Consider the following 23,598-nt stretch of genomic DNA (forward strand, 5'->3'; position numbering starts at 1 on the left):
AGTGGCAAATATTTTTTCTTTCAATAAAATTAAGTACTGGGAAAAACAAATAGCAAAGCCTGTGAATGACAGTAAACATTGCAGTTAACTTTTAAAAAGGATTTTTTTTTTTTAATATGGAAAAGGAAAAATAGGAAAAATGGAGAGGAAGATGCAAACAGATTCTTAATGGTAAGAATTTCTAGGAGTTCAATTAATTTGAACCAAATCCTTACTGAATCCTTCCAAAAATCCACAGAGGTCATTAAGGCTAAAACTAGAAGTTCTGGGTCTTTAAGAATATCCAGATTTGTTAGTATTTATAGATCAAGTGATCATTAATACGAAAAAAAAAAACTGTTGCCAGCAGAGCAAAGGCTCATAGGAATTTTGCAATAACAATAGGTGCAACTCTTTAAATAAATTATTGTTGGAACCTTGGATTATACCACAAATAGGTGAATATTTCAAATAATTCTGCATACATGTTATTTCAAATATCAAGCATGGTTGTAATAAGTCATTGCTTTCTCAACAGTTTTACAGAATAATCTACACAGTCATTTCCCCACCTTCAGAACACTGATACTTTACTGAGAAATGTGAAAAGGGTTTTCAAACATTTTTACTTCTCCATCCACTAAAACAATTTGAATATATTCACATCTTGAAGTAGAGAACCACAATTAAATTTCTTCACAGTACATTTTCATGAGGCAAATCTGCATGAGTGACACAGTCAGATATTTAATTTTCTCCCCTTTTTCTTTCTCCCCTTTAGTTTGGATAGTAGAAAATGAATTTCCTTTTCACTTTTAATCTGTGGTTGCCTATGTCCACACTCAATTATTTCATTTTCTAGAGTGGTTCCACAGTGAAGAAGACGGTGTTGAAGACATCACTGAAGAACATTCACTTGATTTTAGCACAGAGATGCTGGAGTGACAACTTAATTCAGCAAAGTTTAATTTCTGTTATGCACTTAGCTGATAATAGTGAGTTAAGGAGTTTGAATCCCACGGAGATGCATGTATTTCCCTCATTTCCCTGCAAAGAGGGAGCCTAGATTGATGGTATTAAAGTAGATACTTAAGTTATACACTTGAGCAAAGACAAATCTGAGCAAAATCATAGGAATTTTTTGTTTCGTTTCAGATTTCCTCACACAAGGAAATAGGGGCTCAGCTAGATTTAGCATGCTTTCTCACCTTGATGACAGTGTCTTTATTGATCTCAAAAGGGACAGTATCATGCCATAAATGTTTTGTTTTCTTTCATACATTTGAAGAGTGAGACTGTTCTAGTTAATCATCTGGTTCCCTACATCATAGATGTAAATGCCTTTGGAGAGTTTTTACAGTCTCTGAGTTGATAAATCTGAAGCAGGTCATGAAGAATGTTGCGTGTCTTAACTAGCACTAGAAAGTTTCAAAGAATATGAATGCTTTTAGTCTTGTCTTCCTTTATATCTAGTTGAAAAAAAGACACACTTTCAGGGCATGATTATTTTGAGATGGGATGAATTGTACACTGTTAAGTACCTTTCCCTCTCTTCTGATTATGGGGAGCAGAGGGTGACTAGTCCAGTACTAACCATATGCAGTACAAAACACCACCATTACATGCCAGTCATTACTGGTGGAGAAAGGCATGAACTTCCAGACCCCTCCCATCTGTCTTAGAAACTTGGTGTGCATGTCAAGTGGCCACTCATACATCTGTAGTGCTGTCCTAGGGGGTCCTCCAGCTCCCCTTCCAGGAATACCAATCTCCTACACGTTTTGTGTCATTTCTACCAAAATTGTGGCTGTCTTAGATACCCTAAAGCATCTCAAATGGCTCTAAACACTTACATGTGGACAATTATATTTCTTTTCCTGCTGTAGAAAGAGATGAATTATCTTTGGGAAGAAATAAAATGATTCTGTTGATTTTAGAAAGGGTTTACTTGGTCAGCATAACCCCACCCTATGGCATCAATCTTTCCTAATTTTCTCAATAAAATAATAACAGAGAAACAAGAAAAGAAATTGAATGAATGTTTCATTGAAGAATACAGAATATCCAAAATGCCTCCAGACTCAAAGAGGCTTGAGTTCAAACTACATCTCCAATGTTTCCTTTGTGAGGATGTGTGCTGAGTGGTAAAGAAATATTTCAGGTATATATTAGTAAGATTGTTAACCACTTAACTGCTGTGGACCATGCCAATCTGACACATATGTCATTTTGTTATTATTTTATAGATTTTTTTTTTGTGTGTGTGTAAGTGTGTGGATTCTGTTAGACCTCTGCACCCCAGCTGGATTTCCAAAGACAGTAAAGCTGCAGAAACAAGCTGCTGGAGAAAAGAAAGTATCGTAAAATGAAGGCAACACAAAAGAAGACTTCGATTGCCTGCGTTGATCCTGTTGAATAGAGACCTGGGTATGGCAGACTGAGGCGCTGTGGGGCCAGGGACTGAGAAGACAGAGAACAGAAGCCCATACAGTCTTTTAATCTGAAGTTCACAGGAGATCAGGGCTCTTAATGAAACTACCGAGGCGTGTTGTTTTTCATTTAGTCTGCCATATTCTGCTCACAGGAGATGTTCAGTTGCTGCTTGAATAGCCAGGACAGATTCCTAACAGGTTCTGGCCTCATTTCAGTGCAGCTTTATCATACATTCCCACGTGGGGAGATGCAGCCCCCAGCACCGAGCAGTTCAGCTGTCCCATGACCTGTGGATTCCTCTCTTGCCAGGTTTCCATAGTCTTCCCAGCGGAGAGTGGATCAGGCATTTCTGATGGACCAGAGGAAGCCCTTCTTCCAATCTATCTAGCATGCAAGCAAAGCCAGTATACTGGAACTGCATGTCCCACAACTGATGTGCTGGCCCTGACTGTGCTGCTGGAGAAGAAAGTGCTTCACATTAGCCTGCAACAAACGCCATGTGCCACCTCAGCCAAGTCCAGAAGTGCTTATAAAAAACAGTGTTAGTGTATCATTCAGAACAATCAAATACTACATGCACGAAAAGTAGTTTTAGAGCAACATAAATTTTTAAAAAAGTGACAATTTCATCACACAATTACTGTACACTGCTGTTCTTAGGGTTGAATACTTTCCTCTCTCGCGCTCTCTCTTTCTCTCTGTTTTAATCTTTCTCTTTTTTCTTTTCCTTTTTTTTTTTTTTTGCTTTTTGCTTTTTTTTTTTTCTTCCCCCCCCCCTTGTTTTTTTTTTTTTTTTTTGTTTTGTTTTGTTTTTTGGATTTGGTCCACTGGAGATAAATCGCCCTCAATGATATATATATTTAAAAAAAATATCAGCAGCAAGACTCTCTTGAAATAGATTCTGTTTGATGTAGCTAGTCTGTCTTTTCTGTTTTGCCCTCTTTCACAGCAGCCTCTGAAGTTTTCCGTAGGGGGGCTTTCTCCGAGTTGGCGTGTCCTTGGCCGGATTCCGCCGCTCCTCCGTTTTTGTGCGATGTGTGCTTTTCCAAGTAGTTCAGCATTTCACTGAGAACAGTTTGGAAAGTGCTTAGGGCAGCACATATTGCAGGAGTTCCAAAACCGTGAGTGATCAAACTGCAGATGGGAAAGAGAAAGAAAAAGAAGTGCACACACGCACATAAATATATATAGACTTACATACGTGGAAGTGTTTACAGTACAAATATTTTAGACTGAAAATCGAGACTTACTCCCTAAACTATTTATTACCTGTGAGAGAAACAGAAAATAAAAGAGCAGAGCAGTGAGAGCAGACTGCATACAGCTTCAAAGGTTGCTTTTGGTAGGAGCATCACTTCTGAAGCACTGTAGGACAGATCTGTGGATTGCAGATTGACACGGTATTGTTGACTTCAGAGCCAAGAGGGGATCCATGCCCTAGGCTGCCCAGCACTGCTACTTTTCCAGTCCCAGAAGGACTGGCTCCTCTTTCCTTAGGTGAAAGTAGCCAAGTCCGTGTGGCTTATTCACAGGTCAGACTTGCAAGCAAGCTCTGATTATTCCGATTATCCACTGGATACGGCTCTGGGCAGCCTGTCTGGTGGTTGGTGACCCTGCACATATCAGGGGGGTTGAAACTAGATGGTCATTGTGGTCCTTTTCAACCCAGGCCATTCTATGATTCTATGATAATTCTATGATTCCATGTGGAGGCATGTACGGTTGCATACACAGTAGGAAATTAAACAGTGCCAGGGCAATTGGCATAGTTTGGTCATGATTGTGATTGCTAAGTACCCTGAGCATCCAACAGTGTGGAGTCCAAACTGCCCTTTGGGAATAACTCTTGGCCCAAACAATGCCCAGGAAATGTTACACCTAGAACTAGTTCAGCCAGGCTAAATACACAGACAAATCATTGTAGAATCATAGAATGGCTTGGGTTGGAAGGGACCTTGAGGATGATCAAGTTCCAAGCCCCCTGCTGCATGCATGGCCACCGATTTCTATATCTAATACTGGACCAGGATCAGTGAGTTGTAAAAATAAGCAGTTTCCAATACCCTTGCCTTGGTGGTGTTGAATTTCCTAGGGCAGATTTACCTTACTGCACCTTTAGTCCATATAAGCCGTTTTCTCAAGATAGTAGTTTGTTCTTCATGTTTTTTTTGCAGTGTAAAGTGTCTGAATTTCAGTAGTGCTTTTCACGTAACAGTTACTGAATTGAAGCCTTAATGGAGTTGCCAAGCAGTCTTATAGTGGGTAAATCTCATTTAAGTTTAAAGATGCATTTCAGTGCACATATAGGTACATACTGCATTTAGGCACCCAGCTTGGCTTCTATTTGCAGATCCTGAAATGTTCCTATTTTCCACAGTTTTCTGTGCCAGTTATCAGCTCTGCAAGGATTTCAGAATGTCAGAAATGGCACCAGAGATCAGTTTTTAAGCAACTGACTCCAGTTCTGTCTGTTCAAATTATGTGTGTGCAGCGTAAACTGTTTGCGTAAGGCCCAGGGCCTCTCAGGTGGTACTAGACAACTTAAGATGGGTAACTAAATTCTTTTCATTCTTATAATGAATAATTTTGATAAGTTCTAGGTAGAAGAATGTGAACAAAAACAGAAGAAACCCAAAGCAAACAAATCAAAGCAAAATAATCTTTCCAAATGTTTTTCTTCCATTTAAAAACATAAGTGGAAAACTACTTCAAATGTTGAAATATTGCAGTTTTAAAATACTTATTTCGGTAATAATAACTAGTTAATCCTGTGCTAGTTAAGGTCTTGTCCCCTGTGTAACTGTGTCTGAGGCACCACACCAGTAAACTCTGATATAATGCACAGAGCCATGGGTAGGTCAGAAATAGGAACACTTCACTTCAATGGGAATTCCTTTCCTCCACATTTTGGCTTCTCAGTCTCTAAAGCCGTCTTAGAAAATAGTGAAAAAAAGAGTGGTCTGGGGAAAAGAGTTTATACAAGACATGGACGACTGCCAAGATGTTGGACATATCAAAAACAAGCATGGGAAAGACTCCAAGATGTCTTTCAGGGTGATCTTTCTGTCTCTGTTGGATGTGGGAACCTTGTTTGTTGGGAATGCTAAGGAAGACACCATGCTTAAGGAAGTCCTAACCAAAAGGAGGGCTCAGTGTGGAACTCTGTCTCTGTTTCAGACTGGGAACTGCCCAGTCTTTTGTGAAGGATGTTCTGAAAGCAATTAAAAAAATAGCTCAGTTTTGGAATGTTTATCCACCAGTATTCCAGTCATTTTCAAAGCAGGAAGCTATGTTTATCCCTGGTTAGTAGCGAGACGAAAATGATAATGAAATATTTACATGGACTATTTTACAGGCATCAAGTAATGATACCACATGACTCTTCAAGTTTGGACTTACAGTAATATCTGAATCTTTTAAAGAAAATGGATTTAATTTTAGAATCATTTTTTTATTTTGTTATTATTATATACTTTTTTGGGAAATGTCTGGCATACTAAGAAAAGAAATCATCATAGTTGTCTTCTCTGTTTAATATTTGCAAAACCAATACCAGCTCAAGCATATAAGATATAAGAGTATTTTTAGCCCTTTCTAGTCCAATATTAAGGGGTCAGGTGATTTAAAAATTTTGTGTTGGAATTCATCTTCATTTTTATCTTTTGCAAGTCTGAAGAAATGAAAATGTGAAGGAGCTAACATTATCAGAAAGCAAAAAAAATAAAGTCCAAATACATCAGTACTAGCTAGAATATCTCATGGTTTTTACATTGCTTATGTGGTCTTCTGTGCCACGTTTTGGGGAACTGACCGAACCAAGAAATACGTAAAATATTTATGAACTTATGTGCGAAAGAAACCGGTTATCTGTTTAAGAAGTACCTATAATCATTCATTTCCAGTAGATAGGAATAGTAAGTTTAACAAAGAATTGACTAGAAAAGAATTCTCTTGGCCTTTTTGTCTTTGAACATTTCCACTCTTGAGCAAAAGGAGTAGTGCTGTATTCATATAATAGCTCAATACGCCCTGAAGAGTGAAGTGGGAATACCACAGTGAAAACTTAGAGAGAAAAAACAGGGTTAAGAATGAGGGTAGAAAATGTTCTCAAATGCTGAACAAGACTGCAGTAAGCACCAGAATGGGACAAAATCTGATATTTAGGTGTGTAAGCAAAGGTGTTAACTTGTAGCTGTATCCAACAACAGTGCCTAAATTCCCTTTACAATCAAATTGACTTAATTCAGTTTCCTTCATGGAAGAGTCTTCATTGATTTGAGATGCCCTACGGCACCTGAGTCATTCACGTGGAATTGGTAGACAAGATACAGAATTTCTTTAAGTTCACCTTGCTTCTAGGTGTTCAGAGGCCAGACACTTTTATGGTTTCTTTTATGCATCTTTACATGTTGGTAGCAGATGCCAGTGTTTAGGCAACCGAACTGAGTCCTGGGGCTTTACTCAATACAGTCAGAGATGTCTGGAGTCTGGCGCTTGAAGAAGAGACATTCCTTTATGAGAAGCTACTCTATTGATTCTGGCTGCACCGTGAAGCTGAGTAAGAATGTGCCTTTGATGCCACATCAGATGCCTCATGGTAACAAGATATTTAAGCCAAGCAAGTGTATGTACAGGAGAATAGCGACATTTAAAAGAAGCAATGAACTGATGGTACACCTCGTAGCATCTAAAAAGAAGTTGCATGCTGTTGTTTCCTGAGCTGTATCTTTTCATAGACAGTCAAGTCTCTTGTCTACCTGGGAACCTTCAGCACACAGCTGATCAGGAGATGCCTTGATGTTGGTATTTCAGTCTGAGCAGAATCTTGAATGTGCCTGAAAACTAATGCTTATAGGAAAAGGATTTTCTGGGATAAGTTATGGGTTTATCTCCTTTATAGATCTGCTTTATGGTATCTTACATACCAAAAATAGTAATTAAAAAACAGATTTTTTAAAAAGATTACTTTGTATTTCTTATTAAAACTAAACAAAACGAGAAAAACTCAACAACCTTGAAATAGCACTGAAGTCTAGTGATAACACAAGCTTTGATTCCTGTCGCATGTGTTCTCCATAGATGGAGTTATTAAAACTTATTAAATTTCCCATGATGCTTCTTGAAAGAAACTATTTTGTAGAAAATTTCTGACCAGCTCTCCATGTTATACTCCTGTGAGGGTATATTTTTTTTTTGGCCCCACTCTATGTAATGAGCATAGAAAGGCAACGAGATACTATCCGCTATTTTATCTTACATTTTTATCAGTAATTCCCACTACTCTAATTTTGGTGAGCTTTGTTTATCTGCAAGACTTTGAAAAATCTAAGAAAGTTGGATAATATCCCTTTGCTGATGAAAGTAAGTTTCAATCTAGGGAGAAAATCTGATTTTACATTTAAATCCCAGGCAAAACAGACAGAAGACTAATAGCAAAGTATTAAAATGTTTCCTGAAAGTCATATTTAATTGCATGATTTTTCGACTGACTGAGCTCCCACTAAAGTCAGTTCATTTTCGGTGTGCTTCACACCTACAAAGAGAATTGCTTTCATTATAAGACTTTCATTTGTGTTTAAGATCCTAAAATTAAACACAAAGGTTTTATAATGGAATCATCTGGGTATTCACAGCTTTTTAGAACACTTCATTGCAACTCCTGTAAGCAAGAAACTTTATTGTTCTAAAAGATAAGGCTAAAATGTCTGATTTGGATACTGTTCACAGAGAGATTCGTACAGAAGGCTGTGAATAGCAGGCCAACATATTATAAATCCTTATGCTTAAGGACATCCAGATCTCCCTGCAATCCTGCCTGGTGCTACGATGCAATTATGTCTGCTCATGTTTTAAAGATGGCCTTACTTAAAAATGAAAAGATCCAGCTCTGCCTGAAGGCTTGGGTTCTCATTTGGCATCTACCTCAAGGACTCCTCCATACCCTAGGCTGGTGAGACTTCGACTTGTGGCAAAAGAAACAGATTCTCTCTCCGCGGGGGGCAAGAGGCCATCTGCACTGAATGTTTACAGCCTCATTTAAAATAAATAAATAGTTCAAAACAATAAAGAAAAAGCAAGCTCAAACTCATTGTTTGAAATTTCCCACAATTTTAAATGTGAAGAACCACTTCAAATTTAACAATGCATGGCAGATAACAAGTAGTGAAATCTGATAAGATTTTGGATGGCTGTAAAGGAAATGGAAAAAGATTCAAATCTTATTGATACAAATAACTTCCTAAGTTATAGGTGCCTCTACTGATTTCTATTTATTGCAAGGTCTTCCTTATGAGGGTTGCCCAGAGAGCTAAATTGAGATGACCTCACTTCAGAAGGTCAGTGTTCCTAACTATGACATAAGTTAGACTGATAATTGTGATGAACACTGGAATATGACCAGCATGTGCTACAGGGATAAACAGTCAATAGGATCAGAATGGACAATATCATATAAAAAGCTGCCTTCAAATGTAGGCTCTCATGCTTATTTTCCATTCATAACCAAACACGTATATTAAGGACATGCTCTCCTAACCACATGGTTAAATCCCTTTACTGCATATAAAAGCAAAGAAAAAGTGAGAGGGTAGCACTAAAACCGATGCTCTCTGATCCCAAAGTATCCTATTTCAGCTCTGCGGATTTGGGATCTTAAGGATGATTTTCCAGGATTTTGAAAGAATTACCTAGGGTATGTCTCAGAAATACCCAGGACTGTGTCTATAAAATGTTTTCAAGCAACGAACCAAAGATTAAGCCATTGAACTGCGGTGCACATGGCACTTGTAGAGGCTCTTGGATGTTTGTCAATAAATGTTTCCAGCACAGCGTATCTTATCTCCCCAATAAAACACTGGATAACCCCATGACTTGCTAGTTTTCATTGAGAAAAAGAAGAAAAAAAATGCAGGCTTCTGCCTTGTGGATGAAAAGTGGCCCTGCTGCCCGTTACTTCTTGAGGAGCCAAATACACCAGTGAAATCATAGAGAGATTCAAGATGACTAGTTAACTTGAGAAAGCATAGACACCTGCCTCCCACAGACAACAGCTCCTTTCACTTCTGCTTTCACTTAGTGATCATATCTTTGCCTCACGACAAAGCAAAGAAGCAAATGGGTTTCAGCCAACTTTCTATGATGTGTAGACTTCTACTGTGGAGCAGACAACATAGCTGAGAAGCCATACTGCTCTCCTCAGACGAGAAAAACTGAAGAGCTAAGCATTATGAACACAGTGATGTCAAAGCAACATTATATCCCAGTGATATAGGATTGTGGAGATATCAGTTCTTTTCCTGGGAATCAGGAGGAAGTGTTGAATTGAAAAAATGTCTAGTCTCCATAGTTTTCGATTTTTGATGAATGCACATTTGTCCCTTCCTCGATAAGCAGGCACTTATATGTTAGTGAAGAGAAAGAAAACAGATTCTCATCAGATCTCTTAATTCCATAAATGATGGCCTTAGAGGAATCATGGAATCATTTAGGTTGGAAAAGACCTTCAAGATAATCTAATCCAACTGTCAACCTACCCTACCAAATCCCACCGCTAAACCAAGTCCCTTAATGCCACACCTACATCTCTTAAACCTCCAAGGATGGAGACTTCACTCTTCCCTCAGCAGCCTGTTCCAATGCTTCGCCCTCTGTGAAGAAGTACTATAAGAAGATCCATTATAAAAGTCAAATGATTTGTTTGTCTTAGTAATTCATCCTCTACACACACACACACAAAAAAGTCTTAACCCTTTCAAAAGGGTTTTGGTTATGAATAGAGCAGAAGGAGATGACAGAATCCCCGCTTAGCAAAGGAATGCAATGATCTTAAAGGTCCCTTCCAACCCAAATCATTCTATAATTCTATGGTTATGATTCTAAGACTGAAGACAAAATCTCTGGAAAGAGAATGCTGAAAAAATACAAAAGGAATGAACTATAATGCGTTTGGCAAACATAAAAACAAGTAAAAGAAGGAACAAAATGAAAAATAAAGGAATAGGGTAAGGGTTAGGATTAGGGTTAGGGTTAGAGGTTTGATTGCAAATACCTCAGTGTTAGGAGGGTGTGGTCCTCCTCAGCCAGCTGAATCGAGAGCCAGTTTGAGAAATCATGGCAATTGGGGAACTCTAGAGGGCACCAGAGCTATTTCACCACACAGTCACACCAAGCTTCCTCCAATCAGTGCATCCAAACAGAAACCTGCTACCCCCAATTAAGATGATTGGAATTATGACAGCATATGCTTTATCTCTTGATAGGAAAGTAAATGTAAGAAAAAGAGAAAAATACAAAAGGTTGTGCATGTGTATCTGTAATTGCAACCCAGCAGAAAGAATTTGGTCTTAGCTTTTCGCTACAATTAATAAAAATGCTCCAAGATTCAAAACCTATTTCACTACTCTCGTTTACCCTTCAGAAAGAATGACGTTGCTTCCTCGCTGCTCCCAATGTCTGAGCCTCTGCTTTTTTTCCCGTTGCTTTCTGTGTCACCTTGTCAGTGTGATGCTAGGCACTCACAGGAGGCTGACAGCTTCAGGCTCAGAGACTAACTAAACGACAAAACTCTTGTCTCAAACAGTTTCACAGGAAAGGTGTTTCATATCAGCTGGATGGCTAGGCAAAATGCAGAATAATTTGTGAGGGTGATGACTGCTTTCATTCTCTTGCTTTAGTATTCTGAGCCTATTATTTTTGTCTGTTTATATAAGGTTTCTGCAGTGAAAGAAGTGTCACTTGCAAGGAAATTGTTTTCCCTTTGCTATTTTGCTGTTTTAATCTTTTATATATAAAAGAGATGATGTGGATGTGATATTGCACCTTGATGAAATGTAACCTTACAGGATCCAACTTCTGTAATCAGTAGATATTCATCTTTCCCTGTGTAATGGATGGCATTAGTAGGATAGCTGAGCTTTCTGTCCTCTGCAAATTCTTGCACATACAAGTGACCAAACGCAGGCAAAGAAGGTATGTTTAAACCTAATTTTACAAGTGGAGAAAGTAAGACTAAGAGACTGACTAATGAGATCAGAGAGCCTGTACTGGTGGAAGCCAAGAAACGTGCACAGTTCTCTTGAGTACAATCTCAGCAAATATTCCCTTTGTAAGGTTCTGTGTCACATTTTTTGGCTTCTCACAGAATCACAGAATCACAGAAACACCAAGGTTGGAAAAGACCTACAAGATCATCCAGTCCAACCACTCACCTATCACCAATAGTTCTCACTAAACCACGTTCCTCAACACAAAATCCAAAAATTCCTTGAACACCTCCAGGGTTGGTGACTCCACCACCTCCATGGGCAGCCCATTCCAACAGAATGTGGCTCATTTTTGGTGGATTTTCTGGCAATTCTTGTTTTCATGAGATTTTTAGGAGCTGAAAAAGACATCTGCCAAAAATTCAGAAGCCCTGATAGCCATTACTCAGTAAAACATTAATTCTTCTAATATCGTCTAGATGAGGCTACTCGTTTCTAAAAATGTGCATCTGCTCATGCAGTTAATAGAAATACACTTTAATTTTATAAAGCATACCTTTTCATTTACCCATTCTTTTACTTTCACTGTAGGATTAAGCAGTCCTAGGCAGACAGGAGAGCTGTTCTGAAGCAAGGGCAGGTTACAAATGCAAGTACAAGAAGGCACATGTCAATGCGACTCCCAGATCTCTGAATGGATCTCTGGGAAGCTTAGGTATTGCAGTGGGATGGACAAGAGAAGTAGATACAATCTCTTCCCACTAAGAAGACAAAGAAGATCTAAAGTAAGTAAGTAAATAAATAAATAAAATCCTATTTTGGTGTTTTTAACTTTTAGTTGGGTTGGAGGGATATGCAAAATCTTTATTTTTAGACTGAAGGCTGCCTTAATGCTTTATCAACTGACTTAAATGTAAAATGGGTAGAGCAGGATTCTAGGTCCAGAATTCTAGCTTTGGGCAGAAATGATTATATTAGATAAACATACTCAGGGGCTTTAATTCTCAGTCCGGTCTTAAATTTTCCTCTGATAAATGGAACAGCTTCAAAAGGAAGGATGGAATGTGAATACTCATAGAATCATAGAATCATAGAATTACCAAGGTTGGGAAAGACCTACGAGATCATCCAGTCCAACTGTCCACCTGTCACCAATAGTTCTCACTAAACCATTTCCCTCAACACAATGTCTAAAAATTCCTTGAACACCTCCAGGGTTGGTGACTCCACCACCTCCCTGGACATTGCTACCAATCAATACATAACAACTGTTCTTCACTATTTGCAACATGAACATTTTACAACTTAAGGGTTATCCACTCAAGCTCACCCATTCAATTAGAGATCCTATAGGACATCCAGAATAATGGTAAGGCTGGTAGATGTGATGGGGGCTCACAAAAATCTCTTGAATTGAGGGAATGGCAGATGCACATGAGACAGGATGCTCTTTCGCAGCTAAATTGACCCTAGATCCCCAGATCTGTGAGACAAGTGAATGACTTCAAAGTACTTAAACTGGAGCTAGGACATGCCTTTAGTCACATATACCCTTGCTGGTGATGTGAAGAGTGCCTAGGCTCCTGCTCTGGATGTGAGAGTCCATATCTCCTTTATTCAAGTATTTTAAACTGTAAAGTGGTGCAACTTCTCTGATTCCAACTGGGAACATCCCTTTGACAGTGTTAAAGCTAACTTGTGCTTGGAAATTGTTTGGGATGGGAAGAGTTGTTCAAGGCCAAATGCATGCAGGAAATTACAGTAGCAATCAAGCATTATAGACAGCTGTGTCTAAGGGTCCAGGACCATGTCAATACTGTCTAAAGGATTAGCTTGTATGTGTATTTGGGAGGGGTCTTAATTTCTACATTTCATTCCTGAAATACAACAGAAGCATTTCCTTTCTTCACAGCAGGGGTCTATGCAACAGGAAGCAATCAGTTAATCTGGCCTAGGTCTCTGCTCTGGAGGTGGCAGGATGAGATAAATGCCAGAGAGGTGTCAAAGAGACAGGTGACTTGTGAGTTAACCCCAACCATTTCCCATACTGAGATGTTATGTGCCATCAGAACACCAGCACTATATTAGCTGGTTGTGCTGGTTAGCAACGACTCAGATTCAACAGAATTAACTGTTGGTCTGCAATGCCAGCACTCAGCTCTGCTGAACTAGTGGCAGGATTATGGGTGTTGGAGGGTTAGGCAAAGCTTCACCGTCTCACATGACAACGAACCTGCACCATATGATCTCTAGGTGTGTATCTCAGAGCTTTTGTGCATCCAGGCAGGCTTGTCTTCTTCTGCTGTACTTCCCAATTGCCCTGGTTCAACATTTCCAAGCTTTTCTAATCTGACTTGCTGTCAAAGCTCTACATATGTATTTCATTTACATTCATCTTTCTGCTTTCTCTAACCATTCCAACCTCTATTTTTCCTCCCATCACCCTGGATAATTGAGAGCTGTCTCTCAGTTTCACTGAGTGTGAAACTAGGCTCTTTTACCTGTTCTGAATCCAAAGACAACCAATTTACAATGCTAGAGAGATTTGTATAACCTTGCTGTCTTGAAAAAATAAAGAAAGATGAAATCTCAGCCTTGCTGACATCAGTGGGATTTGAAAACAGTTTTAGTTCCAGGATAAATTAAAATCTCAGCTTTTCCCTCTTGCACATACAGACATATGCATATGTACACAAATGTTTTACTTGATTCTGTGGGGCTTTTGGAAGAAGAAGCTCTGAATTACAAGTAATAGACAGCATTTTAAAATAAACTGAGATTTATCTGAATATTTTTTTTTTCCTTTCTTTCCCCCCACATATTTTTGTTCTTACTTATTTTCTCTGTCTGGTATCTTCCTCTCCCTTTCCTCATGCTCACTCCATTTTGAAAGCGAAGGGCTGGAGAAATGGGTTTCTCTCTTTAATGTTGTAGAAACTTCTGGGTTCTTTTCTATTACTGTGCTGACTTAGCCCTCTGATGTTTGGACTCATAAATTCATTTACACAGATCAGCCTTTAGAGGACAACAAAGAGACAGTCATGAGTCTGGACATCTCAGTATGGAACTGGATTTTTCTCAGTTTTCTTGTTTGCCCCATGGCTTAATGCTAATTTTGTCTTTAGTCATGGCTTTCACATGGCTAGACACAACCCACAGGATTATTCCACTTGCTCTGCTGCATTTATCACAATGGAATCAAAGAAGAGTTGAAGGATTGCATCAATAGCCCTACAGCACATCACCTCTTCATGAGTCCACATTTATGTACATAGTTAGAAATGTGAGCTGCCTCAACACTTTGCCCATGAGGTAAAATGACACAAGGTTGGACTTCTCTATCCTTAGTATGTTATTTATAGTGCAAGTAAAGCACCTAGCTGAACTCTAGGAAAGGTTAATGCTTTCCTGAATTCTTAGACTGTATGTATATTAATAATATATATAGTATGTCTATTATTATAATATATATATTAGTAATAATTGTACATATTAGAAATATATATGTGCCACTGTGATGAGGAATCCTTTGGTACAATGCTTGTTAGATTAGGCAACAAAAAACAAAGGATCCTCCTAACAAACAGCACAAGCAGACAACACATGCCTATACCCTGGCACCTTTTTATTTATTAATATCAATTCAGCATCTCTGCAATAAGATATTTCAAAATGCATTGAAAAGGAAGACATCTTGAATAAAGCATAACTAACATGACCCTGGCACAGGTAATTCTAAATAATTGCTGGTATGAATGCGAGGCTCTACAGAATTGTTTCTTCATGGTCATGCAACACTGAGAAATTATTCTTCCTGCAGCCTTGAGTTTTCTGTATTCAGGTCAGACGGGAATCTCAGAGCAACTGCACAAACATGGTTGCACCAGGGGTGTAGATGAGCTTCTGTTTTTTTGTGTATTTGGTAAAGTTGTGCAAAACTCAGCAGTTTTAAGGCTCACTGGCAGCTTCTTTGAAGATTTCCCCTGTTCTAAGCTTTGTATGATGTTGAGTTTGGAGTTTGAGCAAACCCAGCATTTCTGAGCCCTTCGTGGGGACTGTCCTGTGCTTCGGATGAGACACATGCTTAAAGATCTTGAAGAACTGGGACTTGGTGGAAAAATATCAGAGAGAACTGTGAGCTGAAAGTTTTAAAACCGATTTTGCTCGTATTTGACCTGTGCCAGCCTGTGAACCCTAGTCTTAATTATTAATGTTGAGCAAGTACATTGCAAGCAAGTAGGGATCATGATTCCACATTTACCAGTGGTAATTTTTTCCTAAAAAAAAACCTTTCTTTTACCCTAAAGTAGTAGATGTTGGATTCTGATAGGCATCAGATTTTATAGCCCTTTAGAAGGGGCCTAACTAAGGTTATTCTGTTAACGTATATTTATGTGATTCCTCTCTTTTTCTTCCTGATCATAAAAGTTCTATTTCTTTCTGACATCATATGGCATAAGCATATATGCATATGTATAAAATCTCAACATTTCATATTGTTGGGAGCAACTTTCGGTGCTTGAAGGCAGAATTTCTTAACCTCTTCTTGTTATGGTAAATCTATACGAAACTTTAAGGGATTACTGATGGTCTTGTGATCAAAATTCAGATCACATTGAATAATGGTTGGAAAACACAAAGTCATGCTAAAATATTCAAAGTCCTTCATCAGAGGTTCTTGTTTAAGTCTACAGACTGCCTTCCCCAAAAGTAATTGTTTGACTCCATCTCAGTCTAGAGATTTATACATCACTGACGTAGAGAATTTATTGTGATTAATCCTACAGTTCTGGAACACAGATAGAAATGAAGATGAAAAATTCATTATTCAAAAAGCATATCATGAAATTTATAATGTCTTTATGCTCCTCATTCAGATTTACACTTTTTTTTTGTTTGTTTTCTTTGACAGAGCACTAACAGCTCCTGGCTATTTTGGTCATAAATAAGACTAATTTTGTGTGCGTAGTCAGGATCAGTCACTTATTAGGACAGTCCAAATAATCTCTAATTATTGTAGACATTATCAGAGTATTTGACAGTGAATATGTTGAGGGTGTCAAATACTTTTCTGACGTACAGTTGCAAAACTCTTTATCTATAGAGATAAATGCTTCATACGCATTTTTAATTCACTGTAATCAATAAGGACAACATGTTCTTTCAGAAATCTAGTTTTAGATGGAGGCCTATGATCAGGAGTGTGGAGGCTAATGTATGTTGAAGATTTGAATTCTTAGCTTGCTGTTAGGTTGACACTTCCAACATTTTTTTAAGAAACCTTTCCCTATGAGTGCACAATAACAAACAGCTATTTATGTTTGTAGCCAGTAGGAGGCTGTGCTACGCCTAAGACAGCAGTGACTGCTGTTCCTGGGTTACAAGGACCTTCTCCTTGCACATGAGTTTTTTCCTCATCTCTCATCCAACTAATAATCAACAGCAAATGTCCTGTGACAGGGGTTGGTTCAGTCTGAGGATCATCCCTCAGAGAATGACAGACAAACCAAGTGATCGTTGAAGAGGAATCTCTGTTGACTCAGAAAATAATCAGTTCTTGAAAACGCGTGAGTTAAATTCTCACATCTTCTCTGCCATCTGAGACAGGTTTATTTGCCTTCTGTGATATTTAATCAAGAAGGCAAGCTGTAGTAAAGTGATAGACAACGAAGTTCTGAAGACTGCCACAAGTAGGAGATGAGAATCGTGTTTTTTTCTGGCTTACACTAAATTTAGGTATTTACAATATAACTGAGTGTATACATGTGTACCAGTTGGCTCAGATCCCAAGATCTAGACTAGACTTATCAGTCAATGGAGTTTAGAGATAAATTCGTCATATGGTAGATGTTTATATTAGTCTTACTTAATTACACTGCAGATTCCAATGGCTGAAATAAGATCCCTATGGACAATGGCAGGAGATTATACACCTGGCTGAAATGGAGATGCACGTGTCCATGAGTAGAGTTAGAGATCTGGTTCAGAAGTTGGATGTAACCTCAAGTTCTGTGCAATAGATGGGAAAAGTACGTGGTCTCATCTCAGTCTATGGGTCTGGCAATACTCAGCGTTTCCCAGGCACACATGCCAGAGACAGCAGTCCAATTTAAGCCCAGGGAAGCATCTGTGAAGGATCAAGACCTGTACTTTTCCAGATACCCACCTACAGTCCAGTGCTTACTGCCTATAGCAGGTATAAAAGAAAGTACTGACTGATCCAAGAACCACACACAGACGCCTTGTACTCCAACCCACTGAAGTCAGGCAGAGAAAGAAGGATGGAAGCTGTACCAGTTGACAGCTGTTGTAGCTGAAGCTGCCAGCATTTTATCCCTATTGCCATTTCTTTAAACACAGGAATCCCTGGGGATTAGCTATCCTCTGTCCTAATTACACTGTGTGCATGTAATGGGTCTGGAGAAAAGAAGGTTGCAGGGCGACTTCATTGCAGCCTTTCAATACCTAAAGGGAGCCTACAAACAGGAGGGGAATCAACTCTTTGAAAGGGTAGATAACTGCAGGACAAGGGGAAATGGTTTGAAGTTGAGGGAGGGGTGATTTAGGTTGGATGTCAGGGGGAAGTTCTTTACAGAGAGAGTGATGAGGTGCTGGAACAGCTGCCCAGAGAGGCTGTGGATGCCCTGTCCATCCCTGGAGGTGTTCAAGGCCAGGTTGGATGGGGCCCTGGGCAGCCTGGGCTGCTCTGAAATGTGGAGGTTGGTGGTCCTGCCTGTGGTGGGGAGTTGGAGCTTCATGATCCCTGAGATTCCTTCCAACCCTGGCCATTCTGTGATTCTGTGAATTAACTATTTTTCCACAAGTCTAGGTAACTCATTAAGATCCTTCTTTGAACATTCTGTCTAAATAAGTAGGTTTTCTTTAATATGCAAGTGTATTTATGTGTTTTGGAATAAAAGAGAAAGTATGCATAGAGGTAGGTGGTGTGTGCCTGTGTGTGCACGTCACTGCATAAGAATAGAATTGAGGTTGTCTTAGTGTGTTCATATATGAATAGGGCAAACACAGCTCTATGGAAGCATAAAAAGGAATGTGTATATTTGTGGACCAGGCATTACCCCAGCCCTCTAGCCTTGATGAAACAGATAGGTGGAAGAAGTGGATGTTTTGGATGCCATTCAAAGCCTGAGGGACTAAAAATTAGGTACCATATCACCTAGCTGGTAGGTTTCTGATGCTCTATCAGAATCTTAATAACTAAAAGATGTTGGAATACTGGGGCATGGAAGTCTGCCCATCCAATGAACAGAGTATATCTCATCTTGCTGCACTGAAGAATATGCAAGATCAACCTGGGGTTTTACAGTATTAAAAAACATGCTTAATATTTTGGTTTACAAATTATCATATACTCTTCTCTGTGATCCAAGCAATGGCAGAAGAACCTCTAAGATATTTCATCACATATCTTTGATAAATATCTTAGATAATCTCACTACTTCAGCATGGCCCTATGGAAGGGATTTTCCCATCACTTGTGTATGTAGCACACAACATGAAGTGAAAATACGAAGATGTGCAGCAACACCTGGGCTAACAAGTCTTGGAAATCATATGCTGTCTACATGTTCTATCCATAATTTGGATAAAATTCCAATGAAGTGTGCCATTGGAGTTCATATACAGCAGATCTTCATTTCATGGCAGTTTCTTAGGCTGCCTACACCAATAAATTAAATACTGCTAGAGCATGGGCACAAGAACTGATCTACATGTTTATAGCACTCTCTGGCACAGTTTAGGTCTGAGCAAACTTCCATTCTATCAGACCATTCCAAGGAGCTGTTCAGGAGTCAGGATAGCAAGACCATTCCCTGCAAACAATCTGCTTTGAGGCCAGTGTGGTTTGGAGGCTAAAGTATCTATATGCTATATAGGATAGGATGATTACAGTGACATAATCTCAAATGGATTTACAAGCATAGACAAAGCACTGGAACTATTTAGAAAATTAATAAGGATGCACCTCAATTGTTCCTCTATTCATTGGTATTTTAATTCATTTATATAGCCAGTGCAGCTGAGAATGTTATTTCCACATTTCTGGATCATCTTCATTCTCTCTTGATTAGCTTGTGATTTGGCTCACATCTAGAGATGAGGATATTGGGCCTGTAGATATAGAAAATGACTGACTCACTTACCCTTGCAGCAGGGTGAATACAACCAGCTGGAGGTACTTTGCTGGGTAAGCATAAGCTTCTAGCATGCACAGATAACAAACAGAATATAGACAATACTGCAGTCCATATGTAGACATATAGACTTAAGTAAGGAAACAAATACAATTATATCTTCAAATGTAGTATTTACAAAAATGCTCTTCTTTTAAAATCATACCTGAAATGTGTTAAATGTCTCTGGATGTCGAGGTCTAGTATTGGAGTCGGTCTGGAGGATCCAAGGGGTGACCTGTCTTGACTGAGAAGGTCTTGGAATTCTTTACATATTTGTCTAAAAGGAAAACAAATATCCTTAAATGAGATAGAGCTAACTTTATGAAATGGTGATCCCCATAACACTGCCACTTTATACTGGGTGATCTCATTCGTAACAAATGCTTGGCAGAGGTAGTGTTAAAGGAGTTAAAGACAAATTAATCCTCCCTCACCTCCTTGTCCCAAATTCCCAGAACAGGCAACATACAGAATCTCTTGAAGAGGAATAATTCATCTCTGAAACCATGTTAGGATTAATATATCCCATTAATGAAGACTTTTGGTAGGTAGGACCTATGATCCCAGTTTCAGCATCTTGCAGTGGGAGTTCAGAATATGTCTTGCCTGACCTCCCAGCAGTCTAAGGTCTTTATAAAGGATAGTAAGTCTATCTTCCCCCTCTATCTCCTTCTCAAGATACCTCAGCACTAGGGATATCTTTATATAGGATCTAACAATAAGATATTTTCATACTTGTGATATTATTTTATTGGGCTAGTTTGTCAATTAGTTAACGCATGTACAATTAATTCATTATAAAAGAGAAAAGGAAGGAAGAAAGGGAGTCAATCCAGCTGAGTTTGATGCATGCCCTCAGAAGAATGCTATCTGGACCTTGGATGGCAAGAAGTCACTTTCTTTCAATTGGTTTATGATACAGTTCAGTAAATTAAAAAAGGAGAGATGTCCAAATGTCTGTCTCAAGACTTCTTTGATTGGCCCCTTTTCCTCTGAGTGTATCAGGAATACAGGCACTTAACATGAATTCAGGAGGGGCACAGTGCCCTCCAGATAATCTGGACACTCAGCTATGTTGCGTGATACTGGCTTAATACTCAGCTGATTTGTACTGACTATACATAAACAAGTAAACTAAATGTTGCCAGGGGTTTTCTCACATCCTCTGACCCACTGGCATTATCAGATAAGGTTCATGTGTTTTTGCTCCTAAACAATGTGACTACATAAAAACTGATTCCTGAAAATGGATGCTGGTGTAGACTGTCTCCCACAACATGCACAGAAGATACTGCAGAGATCAAAGAAGCAGTTTATAATTTTAATAATACATTATTAAATCTCAACATGATGCCACAGGGTGTGCATCACTTACTTTGTGTCTGAGCCCAGTTTCTAATACTAAAGAGAACCTGTATGGTATGATTTCTGCTAGCATACATTTGCTTTGCAATCTGATCCTACATAGAGTTGATATTCTCCATCACGACCTTGTAATGATTGTCCTTTGGGCCAGAGACATAGCAGAAATTAAGCAGGCAGTCTCAGCTTTTTGTTCTTGATCATGTCTCTCCTTGGCCCTGTTACAAGTAAGGAAACTCTGCTAACTTGTTTTTACTCTTCATTATATCACTGTTCTACCAGATTTGAACACAGACAAAGCATGGCTATATCCTAAGAGGAGAGGGAATGCAGAAAGCTATTTCCCACTGTGACACTGGACTTCATCCAATCCTGATTTCTCTGAACACTTGTCATCGGTGTGGACTCAGACACTGCTTGAAAAGACAGCATCGTCTTAGCCTTTCAGGCAAAGAGATGTATTCAGCAGAAACGTATGTAAATGTGGCATACAGTTTTAATGAATCAGATCCTTAGAGGAAAAACAGTTTCTTTCAACAACTGAAAACAGTCAGTCATTTTGGCTTCTAAACAATCTGCTATCCCCAATCGGCCCTGTCAACACCGTTCCTCTCTCCTTCCTCCAACCTCTACTTTCTACCTGTTGAAAAAGTTCATCTTACAAGTTCTTATATTTTGACAAAGGGAAGTGTCAGAACCAAGTGTGCAATTAAGTTCCCTTCCATCTTCACATGTCAGAAGTCTTTACTGAATGTTGCAGATTGAAAGAAAAGAAGAAAAGTTTTTTATTATACATGAAAACATTTAGAAGGCAGTAACCTACTTTAGCAAGGGGATTTCTACTCAAAGTGGAGTCTCAGTGCCTGCACTACTAACAAAACATTACCTGGGGTAGTGACAGGGAGAAGGGATGACAGCTGTGTACCATGATGGACTGTGACTTTGCATAGAGAAAGAAAGATGATTAGAGATTAGTTGTGTCAAGATTCTCAGCTAAAAAAATAAATAAATAAAAATAAAAATAAACAAGGTAGAGAATCCTGGACACTTCTGCAAGGGAGGCAACTAATGATCTGTGATAGATTGGATGGTCTGGTATATGATTAGAAAAAGGTAAAAAAAAACATCTGTGCTGGGTCAAACCAAGAGCTCATCTAGCTCATGATTCTGTCCCTAACAAGCTTATCCTTTCAGTTCCTAGCCAAAGTGTGCTTCATTCTGCCTTTGCTGTCACTTGTGTTCTGTGCTGCATATTGGCTACAGAGTCCATCTCTTCTTCCCACGATAATTGTCAACCAGGGCTCTGAGTTTTCATTGTCTAGACCATCAGATTGTTAGAATAGGCCATAGTAATACCTTGTTACATCAACTAGCACTGTCCTAAGCAGATCCTGGTGAGCAAATGTGAGGAATCATTTTAGAGAGGTAGTTTTAGAAGGTCAAGTAGTTTAGCACAGTGGACAGAGCCATTAAAGTGGTGTTCTGTAGCAGAACAGGCTACTAAAAATGGTCTGTTCCACAGCAGAAGATATCCCTGATCTCATTCATTGTATTACTATCAATATAGCCTCAGATCAGGTAGAAATGAGTGGGCTGGTGAACTGAGTTACTTCAGGTTTAGTGCCCTGCCTGGGATAAAGAGGGCTATTGGTGTCCAAAGAAGTAATCTGTAGTCTTTATTAGCACATGGATCACAGTTCTGTACATGGAAGAGATGCATCTGCTCAGGATGGACGGACTGCATGATTGCAAGATATAGATGCTCTTGATAACACATGGAGCTTCTACCAGACAATGGAGACTTCTACACTGCAGTTATCAAGGGCTCTATTTAGATGCTCACATATGGATATGTAGTATCTAAGACATCCATAGGAAATAGAAAATGCAACACGGTAATGAAAAGATGCCTATGAACTTTTTGGAGCAGCTGCTGGTTACTAAACTAGTTTACCAGTTCATCTCAAATGATTGTAGGTACCAGTGTTTGGGCAAGCTAACCCAAATCACCAAAGTTGAATGTCTGAATCCAGCACAGAATTCCACCTATATACCAGGAATTGCAGAAATAATTTTGTTATTTCCCCTTATTTTTCCTTAAAAATCCAAATGTGGAAAATCTAGCCAGTTCTGCCAAAGGAATGCTTTTATGGCTCTGTCCCAATTGAGACAGTGGCAACACACGCAGGAAGTGGCACTCAATTTATTTCCATAGGCAAAATTTATTTTGAATGATTTTACCACCTTGTAATTTCATTGTCATTTTTGTTAAAGGAAGAACAATTGACTCCATTTTCAAGTATCTTCACTTGCAAGAACGAGGCAGTGATTATGAATTTAATGATATTAGAAGCCTAGATCTTATCTATGTAGGTTGAATAATATACACCTCTGTCAAATAACAAGACTACCTGCTATCAGATACGTGGAAGTATGGCTGGGAAATGCCAAGCTAGTAAAAGGAAGTCATGGACCTGTGCGTCCTGTACTATCTGGGGCTGGTCTGTGCAGCAATGTTCCCCTTCCAGACAGGAGAGGGCAGTAGTAGCTCACACATTGACCCATCGGTCCCTATTAGCAAGTGCTCTGACTACAGCAGGTTCTGTCCTGGCCTTCGATTGCCGACAGAGCACTGATCAGTTTGC

The 23,598-nt window shown here is 39.0% G+C and overlaps 1 protein-coding gene across 2 annotated transcripts in view; it reads right to left on the reverse strand.

The window, feature by feature from the left end:
- Positions 1 to 3,326: 3,326 nt before the first annotated feature.
- Positions 3,327 to 23,598, reverse strand: part of TFAP2D (transcription factor AP-2 delta) — a 51,979-nt gene continuing 31,707 nt past the window's right edge. For both annotated transcript variants that reach the window (XM_085218531.1, XM_085218530.1), the window contains 2 exons: positions 19,755 to 19,868; positions 3,327 to 3,546 (listed from right to left, as the gene is read on the reverse strand). In XM_085218531.1, the coding sequence (XP_085074657.1) occupies positions 3,327 to 3,546; positions 19,755 to 19,868 (334 nt within the window). The remainder of the gene's footprint in view (positions 3,547 to 19,754; positions 19,869 to 23,598) is intronic.

The sequence above is a fragment of the Meleagris gallopavo genome, chromosome 2, assembly GCF_905368555.1.
Source record: "Meleagris gallopavo chromosome 2, MGAL_WU_HG_1.1, whole genome shotgun sequence".
Classification (NCBI taxonomy): domain Eukaryota; kingdom Metazoa; phylum Chordata; class Aves; order Galliformes; family Phasianidae; genus Meleagris; species Meleagris gallopavo.